The sequence below is a fragment of the Haliotis rubra genome, unplaced genomic scaffold, assembly GCF_003918875.1.
Source record: "Haliotis rubra isolate DU_JTF1 unplaced genomic scaffold, ASM391887v1 Scf326, whole genome shotgun sequence".
In the NCBI taxonomy this organism is placed as follows: Eukaryota; Metazoa; Mollusca; class Gastropoda; order Lepetellida; family Haliotidae; genus Haliotis; species Haliotis rubra.
Window position 1 is genome coordinate 291,631 of NW_025766998.1, and position 17,897 is coordinate 309,527.

General features: G+C 41.0%; 2 protein-coding genes across 3 annotated transcripts in view; one reads left to right on the forward strand and one right to left on the reverse strand.

Moving 5' to 3' along the window:
- Positions 1-925: 925 nt before the first annotated feature.
- LOC124283956 (UPF0739 protein C1orf74 homolog) lies at positions 926-4,253 on the forward strand. Of its 2 annotated transcripts, none has more exons than XM_046719999.1 (2): positions 926-1,048; positions 3,362-4,253. In XM_046719999.1, the coding sequence occupies exon 2, from the start codon at positions 3,378-3,380 to the stop codon at positions 4,149-4,151; it is 774 nt and encodes a 257-aa protein (XP_046575955.1). In that variant the 5' UTR covers positions 926-1,048; positions 3,362-3,377; the 3' UTR covers positions 4,152-4,253. The 2 variants fall into 2 exon arrangements, with proteins under 2 accessions (XP_046575955.1, XP_046575956.1); XM_046720000.1 differs by having other exon boundaries at positions 934-1,060.
- A 5,859-nt stretch (positions 4,254-10,112) lies between these two features.
- Positions 10,113-17,897, reverse strand: part of LOC124283978 (zinc finger protein 473 homolog) — a 47,047-nt gene continuing 39,262 nt past the window's right edge. Inside the window, 1 exon segment of the mRNA XM_046720030.1 lies at positions 10,113-17,897. Coding sequence (XP_046575986.1) covers positions 17,405-17,897 — 493 coding nt within the window. The 3' untranslated portion in view covers positions 10,113-17,404.

Consider the following 17,897-nt stretch of genomic DNA (forward strand, 5'->3'; position numbering starts at 1 on the left):
ATTGGACAATGCGTCCGACCTCGACTTTGAAGGTGCGTGGTTCGAATCCCACAACGGGATATAAACATTGTTTGACCGGTACGATAACAAACCCATATTATCTAACGACCATGTGATATGGGGTAATATTGGACGTCGTGAGTAGAGACCACATCCTCGCTCACGAGATACATGACCACAGAACAGGTTTAAAATGACCGGGCCAATGTCCTTTGCAATTATTTTGTAGTAGAATCATTTGATCACAAGGGACTTTGGGCGAGTTTGAAAACAATTCGCAACTTATTTTGTTTAGTATGTATTACAAAGCAAGAAAAAAAATTAACTTAATTACAGAGATAAGAGAGTACACTAGGCGTGTCGTTTTATACAGCGAAACTAACACGCTCCCATCTTCGGATTCCTAAAGGGGGTGTGGGGGTAGCCTAGTGGTTAAAGCATTTGCTTTATCACGACGAAGGCACGGGTTCGATTCTCCACATGGGTACAATGTGTAACCCACATCTGATGTCCTCCGCTGTGATATTGCTGTCTGCGGTCTGTGCATTGCCTCTAAAAAAGCAGCGTAAAACCATTCTCACTCATTTCGCGATTCCTAAGTTTTGACAGAACGCATCTTCAGTTAAAATATTTGGTGTAATTAAGCCAAACGCCTTTAAACATATTCAAAGTAAATTTTCTAATTCACTCACTCTCAACACTCTCACTCTCAAAATGCTTGTTTTACCCTTTCCATTGTTCAACAGAAACTCTGTGATGTTTTAAACATTGAATATTGCATCCATATTAACATTTAGATGTCCTGTTTGAAGAAAAACGTTGCGACGCTCACAAGATATGTAGAACATTTTGTATGCTGCAAGTGGACTCGATCTCCAGTTCAGTCATCTGGCTATGTTATGCCTTCAGAATAGAAATTGCAGATGGTAACTGGAGTTACCCCCCTTTGATTGCTTCCCTCTACGAGACATGTTCTGGATGTTAACATCAAATGGACTATCCACCTCAAGAGGAAACGTGGAACTACACGTGTTATTGAATGTCACAGGTATATATAAAGGTGAACAGCAAACGTGATATCAAAGCTGTATACTTAGAGGTTACCTTCTGCATGTTGGTGCAGTACAAATGTTGGCAGTTGGCTCCCAAACGTTCAAAACTATTTTCGGATATTTGAAATATGTGAGTATAGTTCTGTTTGCGTCATTTCATATATGTCCTACTTGTATTATACGGCCACTACAATTGAGTAAAAACACTTATAGTCAATTTAAGAACCTCTTTCAGAATCATCCGTCAGAGGACACCCTTACAGGTATATATGTCCTACCTTGGCCCAAACGGCAGACGAGTCCACTTTTCTAACAACCGGTTTGTGGTGTTGTTCCAGACCTGATTTTCGTCATATGGACAATGGCGTCAGACTTCTGACCCGAAATGTTCATTTCTGTGGTTTGAATCTCACTTTAAAAGTGAGAGAAAGTTATACGGCCACTAAATTTCAATTTTCAATTGATCATGCTCAAGAAAAAATCGATTGTCTGATATTTTATAACTGACAGCGGAAGGAAGGTATATAGTCACTGCCATTTGAATAGACAGGCAGGAATAATTTTAGTGTGATGCGTTCGGGAAACCCTTTCAGACAGAATGGGATCGGCCCTAGGGTACGATTCTGTACATTTACTTTGGCTAGGGTAGTGTATGCAGAAAGGTATGCATTTCTGTAGTACCTGTGCCAACAATTCAGCGTAAGTAAGGAACCAGAGTTTTGGAAGCCAACATTTTATGGTATTCTTGTATGTATTAGTAAGAGTTCCTCCCATTCCCCCATCCCAAATAATATTTATAAATTAATACATGTATATGCTAATATTATTAACAAAACTTAACACAACAATTACTAGAGAACTCACAAAAATGACTAAAAGTCCCAAATTTAAGTTAGGTTTAGGGTTATTGGTTTAGGGTTGGGGGAACGGAAGGAACTCTCCCCCTGTATTAGCAACTAGTGGAAGTTACTTAGTAAAGAATGTGTGAAGCCATTTCTTGTGTCCCCCGCCTTGATGTTGCTGGAGTATTGCTAAAAGCGGAGTAACACCATACTCACTCACTCACTACTTAGTAAAGATGGAGATGTAGGAAGGCGTTTCCTATTCTCGCGGTACTTACGGATATCGGCTGAAAAAATAACACAAACAATTCTTATCGTATTAATGCTTGTTGTTTTTAAATGAAGGGCCTTCGCCTCTAACACCTACATCTATCAGCTGCCAGATCCATCAGGTGAATTACCACTCGTGAGCCCGGTGATAAACAATGCCACCCGCCATTGATTAAACGAGGCTTCTCCCATTCTCGCGGTATTACCAGGAATTAACGTTATTGAGTGTATGTAAGAGCAATCCTGCGGAAAGGGTGGGGAAAAGTAATGATATGTCCAAGTTGGTATAAACTCCCCAATATTCGTGACACTGCAAGATTTTGATCACTCACAGACTTGGTCCACTTCCTAGTTACCAGTCGGTGATGTAAACAACCGCTAAGTGTCGCGCATCGGCGATTTCAGCAGAAAACGTGTTTACCGCGAGATAAGGAAACCCGCGAGAATAGGAGACGGACCTATACACATACGTGAGATGTTGCAGCTAGGCTATATGCTGATAAGGATCAGCGAGTGAGTGAGTTGGGATTTACACTGCTTTTGGCAATATTCCAGCAATATCACACCACATTGTCCCCATGTGGGGAATCGAACCCAGGTCTTCAACGTGATGAGCGAACGCCTTAACCACTAGGCTACCCCGCCGCTCCGACAAGGATCAGAGACCATGTACATATACTGGTATACGGTCTCTGCAAAGATCTATCAGAGACACACATCGTTAAGGTGATGCAGTGCATATACGACTTTAAACCAGTCTTGCCATGGGCTTTCTTCAGACTCAAATCTGCCTCACCTCAGAGAACAAGACATGACTGACTATATGACTGAATATATCATGGACAAACTAAGCTATTTTTGTGTGGACATGGAAAGTGGCACCAATTTTGTGCCTAGTGGTTAAAGTGTCTGTTATCATACCGAAGACCCAGGTTTGGTTCCCCATATGGGTACAGCGTGTAAAGTCCATTTTTCATGTTCCCCGCCGTGATATTGCTGGAATATTGCTAAAAGTGGCGTAAAAAAATACTCACTCACTCACTCTTAAGTGCTGCGAAATAATTTAAGTGAGGTAAACGTTTGAAGGATAACCAGAAAAGGCTTTTTTTAAAATAGGAAGTAATCTTTCATGTGATTTGAATAATTTTTCATATATCTATCAATCTTTGAGCTGTGTTTAATTGTTTTGTGTTCAAGGTCCACCATTTTCTTGATGTCGCGGCTACAAGATTTTTCTCAGTGGAAAGAGTTGCTGGAAGTGACATTCAAACGTAAACATGTGAAGAAATGGAGAGAGATGACTTTGGACATCCTGGTGGTAGACTCCGGCTTCAAACCGGGATTACTGTGGGATTATGGGAAACTGAATATAGAGAGCATGGAACAGTTACTCCAAAATGCAAAACAAAAATTCCTCCTTAAAAACACACTTTGTGTTGTTACTATAGAGATGGACTACATGATTCTTAATTTGGATTCATTAAGGGGAGATCACTCTGTGTCATGTTTAGACAACATGAAGGTAGTGGACGTTTCTTTTGAGTTACAGCAACCAGAAGCGATGGATGACAAATCAAGACTCCAAACAACCTACGAGGAATACAAACATATTATAGACGATAGAAAAAATGGGACTTGTTTGCTACAAAATATATTTAATCCATCGTCTTTGTTCGGACTTCTCCTAGGCTTTCCTGTGATCTACTGGTATTCTATGGAGGATGAAGCATCAGGGAACTGTCTCTCTTGTCAGCCTCTCACCGTCTACAGAGTTGTTGGCTGTTGCCATGACAATCTGAGGGAACAGCTCAAAATGACCTCCCATGTGGTGTACTCATTCAGTGTTCCGGTGTGTGTGTCAGGTACTTATTCCCAGTACATCACCCACTGGTTCCAGAGGCTGGTGGAGACTGGGAGGTGGTCGCAGTGGTTCGATGACATCAGACTGGAGGTAGACACGGTGACACAGCCAAGTGTATGTCTCTGAGGGAAAGGGTAGCCAAGTGGTTAAAGTGTCCGCTCGTTACGCCAAAGACCCAGATTCGATTCCAAACAAGCGGCTTAAAAGCATACTCACTCACTCACTCACTGAGGAATAAATAAGTTTATTATATAGGTAGTATTTTTCCTGTACCACGATTGGTCAAAAGACCGTCACATGATTGACTACAAAACACGATATTGACTTGAGTTTTCTGATAAATTACGATATTGACTTGGGTTACTAAAAATAGACAAGGAATCCCGTACGAAGGGGCTTCCCCTGCTTTTCAGCCAATCAAATCACTCGGATAGATGGCACAGTGTGTACATTAAAAGTTTATGTTAAAACCCGTTTCTCTTTCATTATATAATAAAACAATTATAGACTCTTGTAGAGGTCGATATCGGTTTTTATTGATTTATAATCGCTAGCTCGGTCGATATTGTTTTTTTCAGGTCAATAAAAATATCGACCTCTACAAGAGTCTATAATTGTATAATGTTACAGTGACAGTTAGTGTTTGTGTATTGACATGGTGGATTGGATGGTCACAATGGTAGACTATGGTAGCAAGAATGGGCATGAAGGTTGTTCAGTGATGTCAGGGGCTACAATTTACTTGCTGAACTTGTTGCAGCTGTGCATAGTGAGTTGTGGCCCTTACCAAGCCAGGATCTGCTGATTATGGGTTTGAATCTTAGAATCCTACTGATTGTGATCCTGTATCATTCTTAAGGGTTTAATCCCCAAAGTGGGAGATGTTTGCAACCTGCATCTCTCACTTTCCTCCAAAACTGAGGTGATTCTGAAATAACCGACTTACTGGTCAAAGTCTGTGTCACATTATTCCAGTCTCCCTGTATCAGGCTACTTGTGTCATCATATTCTGAAGGTGTAGTTTGATCTTCACACCATCCATCACTAGAATCTGCCCTGATTGCTGTACAGAGTATACATTCCTCTTGATCAGAGGTCCGGGTTAGAAGATTGATCTTCAGAAACACATGCTTGTCGTAAGAGGCGACTAACGGGATCAGGTGGTCAGGCTCGCTGACTTGGTTGACAAGTCATCGGTTCCAAGTTGAGCAGATCGTTGCTCATGCTTTTGATCACTGGATTGTCTGGTCCATTCTCGATTATTTACAGACTGCCGCCATATAGCTGGAATATTGTTGAGTGCGGCGTAAAACTAAACTCCTTTTGATCAGGTAGTTAGCCAAAATATAAGTAGAGGATTTACATATTTGTGGTTTCTTACACAAGTCTCTGACAGTGGTACTCAGATTTCCTTCTGACATATACTGAGAGAAACAAATAAAGGAACAGGAAAATTCAAGTGTTCCTTTAATATTTTCAGTTTTTATCACCAGCTTTGAACAGTGCTGTAGGAGGAAATCTGAGAATAAATAAAGGAACACTGCCATGAAGTTGTGTTCCCTTATTTGTTTTCCTCAGTATATTATATCACATGAAGGATACAGTGTTAATCTTAATATGTGTTATATTTTGGATTGGGCATCATGTGGCAATGGGTTAGACCAGTGGTTAAAGAGTTCCCTCGTCATGCCGAGTCACGCCGAGGCCCAGGTTCGATTCCCCACATTGGATCAATGAGTGAATCCCATTTCTGGTGTCCCCTGCCATGATATTGCTGGAATATTGCTAAAAGTGGCATAAAACCATACTCACTCACTCACTTATGTTTTGAGGGTTAATCTTCAGCATTTGTGGAAAGTTAATTTCTACCTTGAAATTATTCACTATATATGCATTAAAATATTTGACAGAAAAGTGTAAATTTTCTGAATCTGACTTCTTCTAATTTGAAGATTTGAACTGTTTTACTGTTGGTATTGGCTGCAGGCTGAACAGAAGACATTATTTGCAGAGTTCCCTCCCTTTGACCAGATTTTGTTAACTTGGCCTGTTTTGTCAGAGTGAGATGACAAACTGTCTGATAAAACTGTTGTCTTGTGTCATGTCAGACAACAACCACTCGCTATTCAAGACAGCTCTCTTGATACAGTAGTCTAATGTGGGTGAGGTGAGGTGAGGTGAGGTGAAATTGGGTTTAACGTTGTGCTTGAGAATATTTCGCTCACATGATGACGTGCATGCATGTGTATGTGTATGTGTGGCTGCTTGTACTAGCCCAGACTGAAGCTGGTTTTATAGTGCTAGCCCACTGAGATACCATGCCGCAGTGAAGCATGAATACCCCACTCAGACACATTATACTGACTCCGAGCCGACCAGTCCTTGTTGTGCCCATTAATGCCGAGCGCCAGACAGGGACCAACAAGTACCATATTTTAACATCTTTTGGTATGACGCAGTCGGGGATCGAACCCGCGACCTTCCGCTCTCGGGGATGCTCTAACCACTACACAACGGAGGCGGTCTAGTCTAATGTAGACTAATGTCTTTTATCAAAGGTGTTGTAACTGTCATCAGAAAGCAAATACAAGCATCAGCATTAAAGATGTCGCAGTGAGCAGGCCTACTCACTCACTCTGTATTTGCTCAGAACTCATTCATCAGAATTTGTCCTTATAAAAATTCGTCATTTTTGGGCATACTGTGGTTTGTATGAGGTGAGGTGGGTTTTTCTTCAGAAAAGCTTGGTTAGGTAAAAATATGATAAAGAGATCTGCATATCTCTATGCATGAAGTTGATGTGTTTGGTTGGGATAGTTTCGCTCTGTCTGTTCTGTTCTATCTAATTCCTTTGATCAATGATCAAACTTGAAAAGTCAACTTTTGTTTGTTGTTTCCTGGGTTGTCTACCTAGGAGCACTGACTGACTGACTGACTGACTGACTGAGTGAGGAGTTTGGTTTACGCCGCTTTTAGCAATATTCCAGCAACATCACGACAGGGGGACACCAGAAATGGGCTTCACACAATGTACCCTTGTGGGGAATCGAACCCGGGTCTTCAGCGTGACGAGCGAACGCTGTAACCATTAGGCTACCCCACCGGCCCATCTCGGAGGACATTCAGTAACATGAGGTGCTCCAGTGTAAATGATGCCTCTAGAGAGGTCGCTGCACAATTCTTTCATAGTTTCCTTTTATTCCATCTTCCCAGCTGCCATTTTGACCATCAGAAATAGTGTCACCATTGAAATTATACATCGCTTTTTCGTTATCGTAATCTGATTGGACGACAATTCCAGGCAGTTCTGGACTCTCATGGGGGCCATAGAAGATATTGAGAACATATGACCTTCACCTTAAGTTTGATTAATTGATTGTTTCAGTTGAAATTGAAATGTCTTTTGTGCACCATAGAAGATATTGAGAACATATCACCTTCACCTTAATGTTTGATTGTTTCAGTCAATGACAATGTCTTGTATCAAGTTTGAACAATTCACTAGTATACGGTTTGTTGATTATTTTTATAATACATGATGTATGCATCTGAAAAACACTTCTGTGTTCATTTGTTTGTGTGTGTGTGTCTGTCTGTCTGTGCACTATAGTAATATAAAAAGACTCATGTGTTCTTTTGAGTTTAGTATCTTGTCAAACTATGACATCACAGTAAAATGAAGCCATGATGGACTGTTCAGGCTCCAGCATACATTACATCATTACGGCCACATTCAAGTGACTGAAACCAAGACATTTGTTTGTTTGTTGTTTAACGCCACACTCAGCAATATTCAAACTATATGTAAAGATCTGTAAATAATCGAGTCTGGACTAGACAATCCAGTGATCAACAGCATGAGCATTGATCTACGCTATAGGGATACGATGACGTGTCAACAGAGTGAAAATTGAAGTGAATGTGGTTTCACACGCTTTAAGCAATATTCCAATCATATCACAGCAGGGGACATCAGAAATGGGCTTCACACATTGTGTCAGAATCGAGCCCCTTTTGGTGGTTTGACGAGTGAATGCTTGAACCACTATGGCTACTCCGCGGCCTGTCTGATGCCAAGAATGGATCCATCAAACTGAAGATAGGGTGAATGAGACTCTGGATTGTGTTGTTTAATCCTATGTGAAAGGTGGTTGGGTGAGTGACAGTTGGGCACTGTGTCGTGTGAGTAGGAGCGGTGGACAGTGAGCCAAATACCCCACTGGGCTGCTAGCCCGTGGCTACTCAAAATCCAGTCGGGCCAGTAAATCTTCACAGTCACTTGCCCGACTGGCTAGTGAAATTTCATGGGGTCATTTTGTAAATACATTGTATATCACTCTCTCCAACTTATTAAGTTAAAATCATGCAAGATTATGGCCTGATATAAATGTTCATCATATTAGCAGCTTAATGATGAAACCCATGTCTACATTCAAATTTCAGGCTATTGAATTATGTTGTGGGTTGGCATAGCTAGCTAGAGTGGCTAGCAAAATTTGGAAACTATTTCACACACTGGTGGTGGGGTTGTTAAAGCATCCGGCTCGTCACACTGAAGACCTGGGTTTGATTCCCCACATGGGTACAATGTGAGAAGCCCATTTCTGGTGTCCCCGCCGTGAAATTGCTGGAATATTGCTAAAAGCGGCATGAAACCATACTTACTCACTCACTCTGATGGGAGTCCATCCTGGTCACTTGACTCACTAACGCAGGCAAGGTTGATCTTGTTACCATGAATTACATCACTGGGGCAAAACTGAGAAACATCTAGTTTTCTTGACAGGTATTTCCCCTTCATAACAATATGTTCTGATTCTTGTCAAACTGTAATGAACCTTGGCATGACCATGACGTCAGCAGGTGGTTGGGATCCACATCATCGGGTCATGTTACGTCATGCCAGATTCAGCAATATCACCAGTAACAGCAATATACCACAGTGACGTGGAATCAGATGTTAACTGGAACAACCAAACCAATGGTTGATAGCGTGACCAACCACCCATTCATAACAAACTAGTGGAATGTGAATGTTTGTTGTTTAATGCCGCACTCAGCAATATTCCAGCTGTATGTCTGTGATCTGTAAATAGTGGAGTCTGGCCCAGACTATCCAGTGATCGACATCAAGAGCATCGATCTATGTAATTTGGGAATGTGAATGAGAGGTTTTATGTTGTGTTAATTTAACATAATGCACCCTATATCTATGCTTGGCATCCTGGACTGCCACCTTGTGACCACTACCAAGGGGGCCTTGTGATAATCGGTTGCCTTGCAACGACTATCTGCCACATCAAGTGGGCAGAGTCCATGACAATGGTTGATCTTCGAATGTTATTTCCTCAAACCCAGGACATTCGCCTTGTGACTGTACCCCACCAAGTGGGTGTCATCCATCGACTGTACCCCACCAAGTGGGTGTCATCCATCAACTGTACCCCACCAAGTGGGTGTCATCCATCGACTGTACCCCACCAAGTGGGTGTCATCCATCAACTGTACTCCACCAAGTGGGTGTCATCCATCGACTGTGCCCCACCAAGTGGGTGTCATCCATCGACTGTACCCCCACCAAGTGGGTGGCATCCATCGACTGTAGTGGCGGTCATCCATCGACTGTACCCCACCAAGTGGGTGTCATCCATCGACTGTACCCCACCAAGTGGATGTCATCCATCGACTGTACCCCACCAAGTGGATGTCATCCATCGACTGTACCCCACCAAGTGGGTGTCATCCATCAACTGTGCCCCACCAAGTGGGTGTCATCCATCGCCCCACCAAGTGGGTGTCATCCATCAACTGTGCCCCACCAAGTGGATGTCACCCATCGACTGTACCCCACCAAGTGGGTGGCATCCATCGACTGTACCCCACCAAGTGGGTGTCATCCATCGACTCTACCCCACCAAGTGGGTGGCATCCATCGACTGTACCCCACCAAGTGGTGTCATCCATCGACTGTACCCCACCAAGTGGGTGGCATCCATCGACTGTACCCCACCAAGTGGGTGGCATCCATCACAACAGCTGATGGTTCCCTTGGAATCTAGTTCTCATCAAGTACAACAAAAGTGGAAGTAGTTTTCAGATGTACTCTTTATTTTGAACTATCATCTACACATAGATTGCGTCACAACTTACAACTGGTTGTACGAACATCTACATAACAATACAAGACCAAGCATCCACTAGAAGCCCAAAAAAAAATGGCTTGTTTGCCAAGTCTTCAAATCTGATATGTACACATCCACTGCAACGGGTCCTCGAACAGAATAAAAAACAGACTTAACAAATTAACTAACTCATTAAAATCAGTTCCTCTTGAGGTAGGACTAAACATGGCCACTTCTGTGTAGACTGCTACAACGAGACCTGCTTTCATCATTCCATAATCTCACTGACCAAGGTTAATCGGGCAAACGGGAGTTGTCTCCCTTTGACCAAACCAAACCCAAAGAACTTGGATTTCCCTGTGTTTAAATGAGAAATGTTTAAGCTATATCCGTATAGTTTCACAACTTCGAAGTCTCTCTCTCTCCCTCTCCTTGGGTTCAATAAGTATTACATGTTGCAGCAAACGTAACGTAATAAACTGTGTATAATATATACATACTCTCAAGCACCATATTCAAATAAATGCTATTTAACAGCAATGGGCAACAAAAGATGAGATCGGCATGAAGGGACATGGCTACTTTTCAGCATATACTGTGTGTAAAAAAGGATCGACTGGCGACAGGATTATAGACGACGTGTTTTGGAGAGTGAGTGAGAGAGGAATGAGGCAGGATGTTTCATTGGAACAGTCTACACAGTTTAGAATAATTCAATACACACCGGTAAAAAAACACATAAACCACCGTGCTGATGAAACATAAGTCTCTGTTGCCATGACATCGATCAACCTTTTAACTTGAACTATTCTGACAATTTTTAAAAAATCAATATCAAAACATTTCAAATGAAAACACTGATACGGGTTCAAGTTTTTCAAAGGATTTTTCAAACATTAAAGATGATAAGTAAAGATTAATTACCGAAACCATTTCCATCGTGAAAAGTGAAAAGGAGTATATTGCCATGACGACAGACTACGAATGTTAGCATCAACAGGGGCATCAAACAATAAGACCTATAACAAAGGCTCTCAAAACTAAACAACTAAATAAATTCTAAAATAACTTGAGACAATATGGAATGAACTAGCTTCCTGTCCAAATACTCGGAGACAGAACAACGCGGCAACGGCAGCAGCAGCGGCAGTAGAACTGATCGGAACTCAAAATCTATGAAGACAAACAGACAGTGGAGTGAGCCGCATCCAACACTCATGGCGAAAAGTACAACCCTGGAGATGACGGCAGGACTAAACAAGTGCGCGATCATTAAGTAGATACAATCGAGGCAATATCGTGGGAATACAAGCGTGTCGACTCAATCAGTTTAGCTACAGTAACACAAAGACTAACAAGTCTCTTCACTATATACACATTACTATAGAACAGAACTGTGATAAAATACAACCTTAACTTGTACATTTCTCTAGCATAATTGCACACCATCAAATACAGAATTCTAAGGAACACATCACACTTAGCAGGAAGACATTTCGACAAAATATACACTCGGCAGTTTCTCGCTTTGTCATTGGTTGGATTGATGTTAGCAACGCTAACAACCACAGACAATGAGAGAAAATTGACCTCTTGTGGTTTTCTCGGGGCAACAGAACAAATACTACCATCTTGACAACAAATTAACAGCACTGAAGCTGCTGATAAAACAAATATTCATAACACTTGAATAGTTTTCTAGAAACAGTCCTGTGACTTGGCCAAACTTTTGATGTATGTTTACAATAATTACACATGATTTGAAAATTTATTGACTTTTTGATTCCATAATTAGATTTGAGTTTGAAGAAAGCATATACTGACCATGGTTAGTAATTGGTCAAATGTTAGCACAGCAGATTATAGAACTTGTAGTTGCCATAACAATACAAAATGTCGAAGCACTTTTGGTCTCATGTAAAATATGATTTCAAGCACTTGATGTAGGACTTGTGTCTTCCAAGTAAATTTGTAACAACCAATTTTCATATAGGAAAATATGTCCGAGGACTTGTGGCCTTTGTATGAACAGAGAAACTAGACACACACAACACGAGAACTTATGGCATTCTCTCACAACAATTTCTCCAATCACAACTAAGGGGAGGTAACTCCCACCTACAGACACACAGAAAAGACGATAGAATTTGAGATTCTAGACAATAAATGCACCTTTGGAAACAGTTGGTTTTTTGGCATCCATGCCATAAGTCAGGAGGGAAAAAAATGTCTAAATGCACACATAAATGGAAACATGATTGATTCAATATCAAAGGTTGTATCCTTAGAAAATAAATTTAATTCGCAGCAGTGGACAAGCCTTATACAAAGGGATCTATTACGAAAATAGACCTTAATACTAAATACAGGTTATTGCCATATAACAGCGTCCGGCGTCCGAGGGCGTCAGCACGACATGGAATAGACTTCTTGTCATCTCCAATCCTGGAAGAATCAGTCGACTCAACCGTCCGGGTTTAGACAAAGGTCAACAACAACACACGCACTTGGAAGAACTCTAGGCATTTTTCGGAAGTTCAAATCAACTCAGGTGCTCCACTTACGACACAGGTTTTGTCAAGAATATATTACATGTCAAACATGAAAATTCTCCGATGTAATTCTGTTTGCTTACGGCTTCAAACCACAGCATTGTGTCAACAATTTCTAAAAATATAGATTAATTTCAACAGGCTAGGTGATAAAAAGGAAATAGTTTTCAGTCAGTAGGATCAGCTGTAGTAGGTTTAGAAAATTTGCATGGAATATAAACAGCATCTTGTGACATGCATAATGATGGGGTCATAATGGAACAATAAAACAATCTCAAAAAAAGTAGATCATTAGCAGTATTGCTTTGAACATGTTGAGATTATTCAAAAGAATAACCTCCAACGAAGTAAAACAACATAATACATTTGGGAGACAGGTGTATATAACATGAAAACAGATTCAGTTTTTAGCTCCTTGTGTCAAAACCCGGACACACACATGCGTTCATAATAACATATCTCATATATTGCAGAAGAAAATATCAATATTCATTTACAGATTGCGTTATAATTTGCATACATTAGAAACAGTGCTTTTAGCCACAATGTTACAATCTTAAAGTATAATTCTCAGACAGACTTTGAGCCTAGTCTTGATGCCATACGAAGACCCTATGCTTTGCGAATCTGAACCTTGCCTGGTATCCAATCGGTTCACACAACCGACACAATGACCTTGCTACCAGCTCTGGGTACTGCATGAAACTCTCAACCTGACATCAAACATAATCCCCTATCACAAACCTTGTGTTTCAAATTCAACTGGTAACGGCTTCACCGAAACGACTTCTCATAAACTGGCCTGTCTCGTCTCCCATTTGATGGTCAGTTTCACACAATTTCGAATGGACAGAATGGACATACCCAAAGCTAGCTAAAGGATGTTTTCACAAGAGACATCGGAAAACAATTTGTTAAGTGACCCCGTTCGCGCCACGCTGGCCGACGAAGCAGTTTTCCGATGATGTTCAGACTGAGCAAAGTCTAGGGCCCGACTTGTTCCATCCGTTATATTCATCTCAGGAAACAAAACAATGAAACAATTTAAGGCATTCGAATTTTGGTGGGAATCAACATTTACATCATTTCAAAATATCTTTGACACAGAGAGTGCGACAATCATATTTGATTCGTGAACTGTAGACAGTAATATACTTGATCTAGAGAGGCGTGGGATCACACACATGCAACACACACACACTAACACACACATTACACCGTTCTGATGGGACACTGAGAACTCAAGTCAAATATAAACATGTCTTTGAGGAAATGAACTTAGGAATGTGTGACAAAAATGATATGATATCGACTCTAGCTGAATAGTACACAACAGACGTCAGCCCTTTGGTTACAATTAGGACGCCATTTTGCATTTCAATGTTTCCCATAATTCCCTGATTGAAATATTTGGCTGAATAGCTCGTCAGATACAGACAAAATAACTTCTGGAACATTTTCATATACTTACATACATATCTTTTCTTGCTTTCACACAATGTGTTTAATTTCAGCCAAAACTTATGTCTTATGTCTATTTTGTCAGAATTATGAATACAGGGTCTGAGAGATATACGAAACAAAAATGGCGTCTTCCTATTTAATACTTACAACAGCACAGTCAATAAAGTGACTCTTCACATACACTGTGAGGAATATCATGGAATATTTTCCATGTGAATAATACTACCTTAACAAAAGGGGGACAACTCTCGATATGAAGTATACAAAGGGGGACAACAACGTAGGTTGCATTTTAAAAGGGGGATAACTGCTTACTAATCAGAATGACTGAAACTGAGATGCAGTGATGAGTTGGTTGCCATGGTGACGGCGACCACGAAAAGACTAGATTGTTTTAACGAACACATGAACCGGTTTTGGTGGGAACAAATTGCACTACTCAGTCATCGGACAACTACATTTTGTTAACCTGGGTATCTCACAAAACAAAAACAAAAAAACCCTCAATTTGTAGACAAAAACAACCAACAATCATAGCAATGGCGTTGTATGTCAGACCTGGCCATTGTACGACATTGTCTAGAACTTGAGTCTGACGTGATCAAAAACATAAGGTATATGACTAAAACTTCAATACATCTTCAAATAAAAGACAGAATATACAAGAGAAACAAATAACAACTCTGTGATGACATATGAAATTGGCCACTGGTTGGTCACCATAGAAGAAGAAAGGCAAGTATTACATCAGCAGTAAATGCAAGTTGGAATTAAGTAACATTGTAGATAGGTAAAATATTCGGTGGTGTTACACACAAGAATGAACGTAGACATTCTTCATGCATTAAGTACATATTCTTCACATAAGTAGATTTGCTTTTACAGTGTAAAACGCTAAAACATTATCAAAAACACATGCAAAAAGACTTTACTAAATCGTAAAATATTGGCAATATTTGATATTTTCACAACAAACTGAATGATTTTCACTAAAGAGAAATGAGTATCAAGTTGGAAAAGGTATCTCATAACAAAATGTCAAATTGGGTGTAAGACCGTATATTTTAAAGCGATAGTTTGTATCGGTACCCTGTTGAGGAAGCAGAGATTCCACTGCATGATGGGAATGATAAAGATACATCCTGATGTGGGATGTGTGGGGAGCTTCCAAAACTCAGAATAACAACCTCACTGGATTTTGATTTCGGATGTCATGATTTGATGTTAACTATATTTGTTAGCTATGGATTCTGAGAAATGAGAATGATATTTTGATTGTTAGTTTCTCTTATATGGAAAAAAATAATGAAATAAATACTGACATGCACTGTTTCCACGTGACCAACCGTGATACCCTCAACAATAGATGACCAATGGGAGTAAGCACCGGTACGCTATTTGGGCCACCAAATAACATTGGGACAATCCATGACACAATACAAAGTATAACAAAATGACAGTGATGTACAACTGGGGTGGGAGGGGGCGGGGCAGGTGCGACTACGACTAGCACGACGGGATGATGAACAATAATAGAAGTCATGTGACCATCATGTGACTTGATTAGGATATATAGGTGGGATGTCATCAAAATATAATACTATGAATTCATTAAGCACTAAGTATGACAAACTGTCAACAAGGACCTTTGGCATAGTCGGCCTTTTCACGAACACGACGAGTAGACGACAACACACTATGAGGAAATCTTTAAGGGACGCTGTCTAGTTAAAGCTATGTCCACATATCAAAATTTCAAAATAAGCACATTTCATTATCATCATTATCATCAGTAATCAAGTTAGACTGCTCTCGGCAGTATTACCTCAAGGCAGAGGGATTCTCACAACCCTGGTTGCTAGGTAACCGATAAACTGTTGTCAACTCCATGGAAACCTCAGCACAGATAGGGCCCCTTTCCTAGACGGAAGACATATAGGAGAAATATACACACAAGACCGATCAGGGGCACGAACACAGATTATAAAAATATAATTAACTTTGCTAGCAGTTTAAATAGGAAAATCTTACAGAGATTTTTCTCTAAGTTTGCAATGGGATATATCAGCTGCACCTCTCTGTTATTGCTTCAGCATAGGACAGAAAGTTCATCAAGTCAAGAAGAGACACTTCAACATTTCAACAAGGCTACTTCTACCACTGGTTCTACCGACGACAGGACGAGGTGACTACACTGACCTAGGATTCCTACCAAGCTAATCTCACAACCATTAAGTACACAGGGTTAGTTCCTGGGTATAAGGGCACAAAGTATCCACATCTGGGGGGGGGAGGGGAGAGGGGAGGAGGGAAGATTACAATGCTGGCCTCACCCCTACCACAATTAGAAATATACATCATGATTCATATATAGAATAAATGGATTTTGGATTCCAACATTTACAACTTTGGTTTTGTGCAAGGTCAAATGGAATGCTTCAAGCATCTAGTATGGTTCTGAATTCTGATTGGATGACAAACAGGAATGCCTCGCTCTGGTTGGATGAAGAAAACAATGATGATGATTTGGATTGGTGAATAACAGTTGTCATGGCAACAAGTAGTTTGACAAACCTTGGTCGGCCTAAAAGCCAAGAAACAAAGGAATGGATATGTTTATGTCCAAAATATCTCTAATACTCTGGCACTATCAAAATACTCAATCTTGGTCCAAGTCTTGTGACAGGAATGTGTGTTCAAAACCAAACACACACAATATATATATAATATATATATATATATAGATGACACAATGAGATATATACTGAGATTATTACACGTTTGAGATATGGCTGTTGGATATGTGTGTCGCTGAGGCAAACAGTGTGTTCAGCGAGCGATGAGGCTGTTTGGTAGCTACGTCTGATGTGGTGTAAGTACCCAGATGGTATTGCACTGTCTCCAATAGGAGAACCTCATGCACCAAGGTCAAAGCACATCAAAACCAATGTGCTCTTTGGAGACAGTTTTCAGTAAAATATTCAGCACTTGATTTGATCTTTAGCGAAAGTCCAAAAATACCAAGATGTCCTTTAATCCTGGAGTCCGACTTGCACCAGCCCAGAAATGAGTCAGAAAGGAACAAGAGACTGCTAATGCTTGACCTTGAACGGTAGCTCCATGCCAATCTGGGGATCAAACAGAGTCTAAACCATCAGCAAGTCTATCAGGTCATTGCAGATTGAGTATGGCATCTGAACTTCAGGGTCCATACCATCCATCCATATCTCCCAGTCTAGAACTACTCTGCCATATCCTCCTCGTGAGTGTTGCTCTCGATGACGTCCTGCAACAATTCGTCCACAGAGTCGCTGTCTGCACTGATTCCCTTCTCCTCAAAATTCAAATTCGGGACCAGGATGCTCAACATGCGTACGACGTTCAGACGCAGCATTCGCAGTTTAGCGCCATGCATGCAGTTGCTGCAAGTGGCCTTATCATGGAAGCGGTTGTATTTATCGTGGATTGAGTTGAACATGTGCTCCTTCAAGCTTGTCTTCTTGCTAAGGTCGATGGCTCCGCAGGATTCTTCCAGAAGGTTGTTGATCTGTGACGGGGTGCTGGTGGGGAATGCCGGGGTCGAGGGGTGACTGGTGGGCAAATGGCCATTCCCCGGGGTCTGGGGCAGCGAGCCCGGGCTGCGGTTGTGTGGCAGATCTGCGTAGTGCGGGGAAGCATGCCCATTGACTGAGATGTGTGGACTAGACTTGTTAATGGGAAGAGGCTGAGATACC

What these genes read in the sequence shown, in the direction of transcription:
- LOC124283956 (XM_046719999.1), top strand. Translation starts at nt 3,378, where the DNA reads ATGTCGCGGCTACAAGATTTTTCTCAGTGGAAAGAGTTGCTGGAAGTG.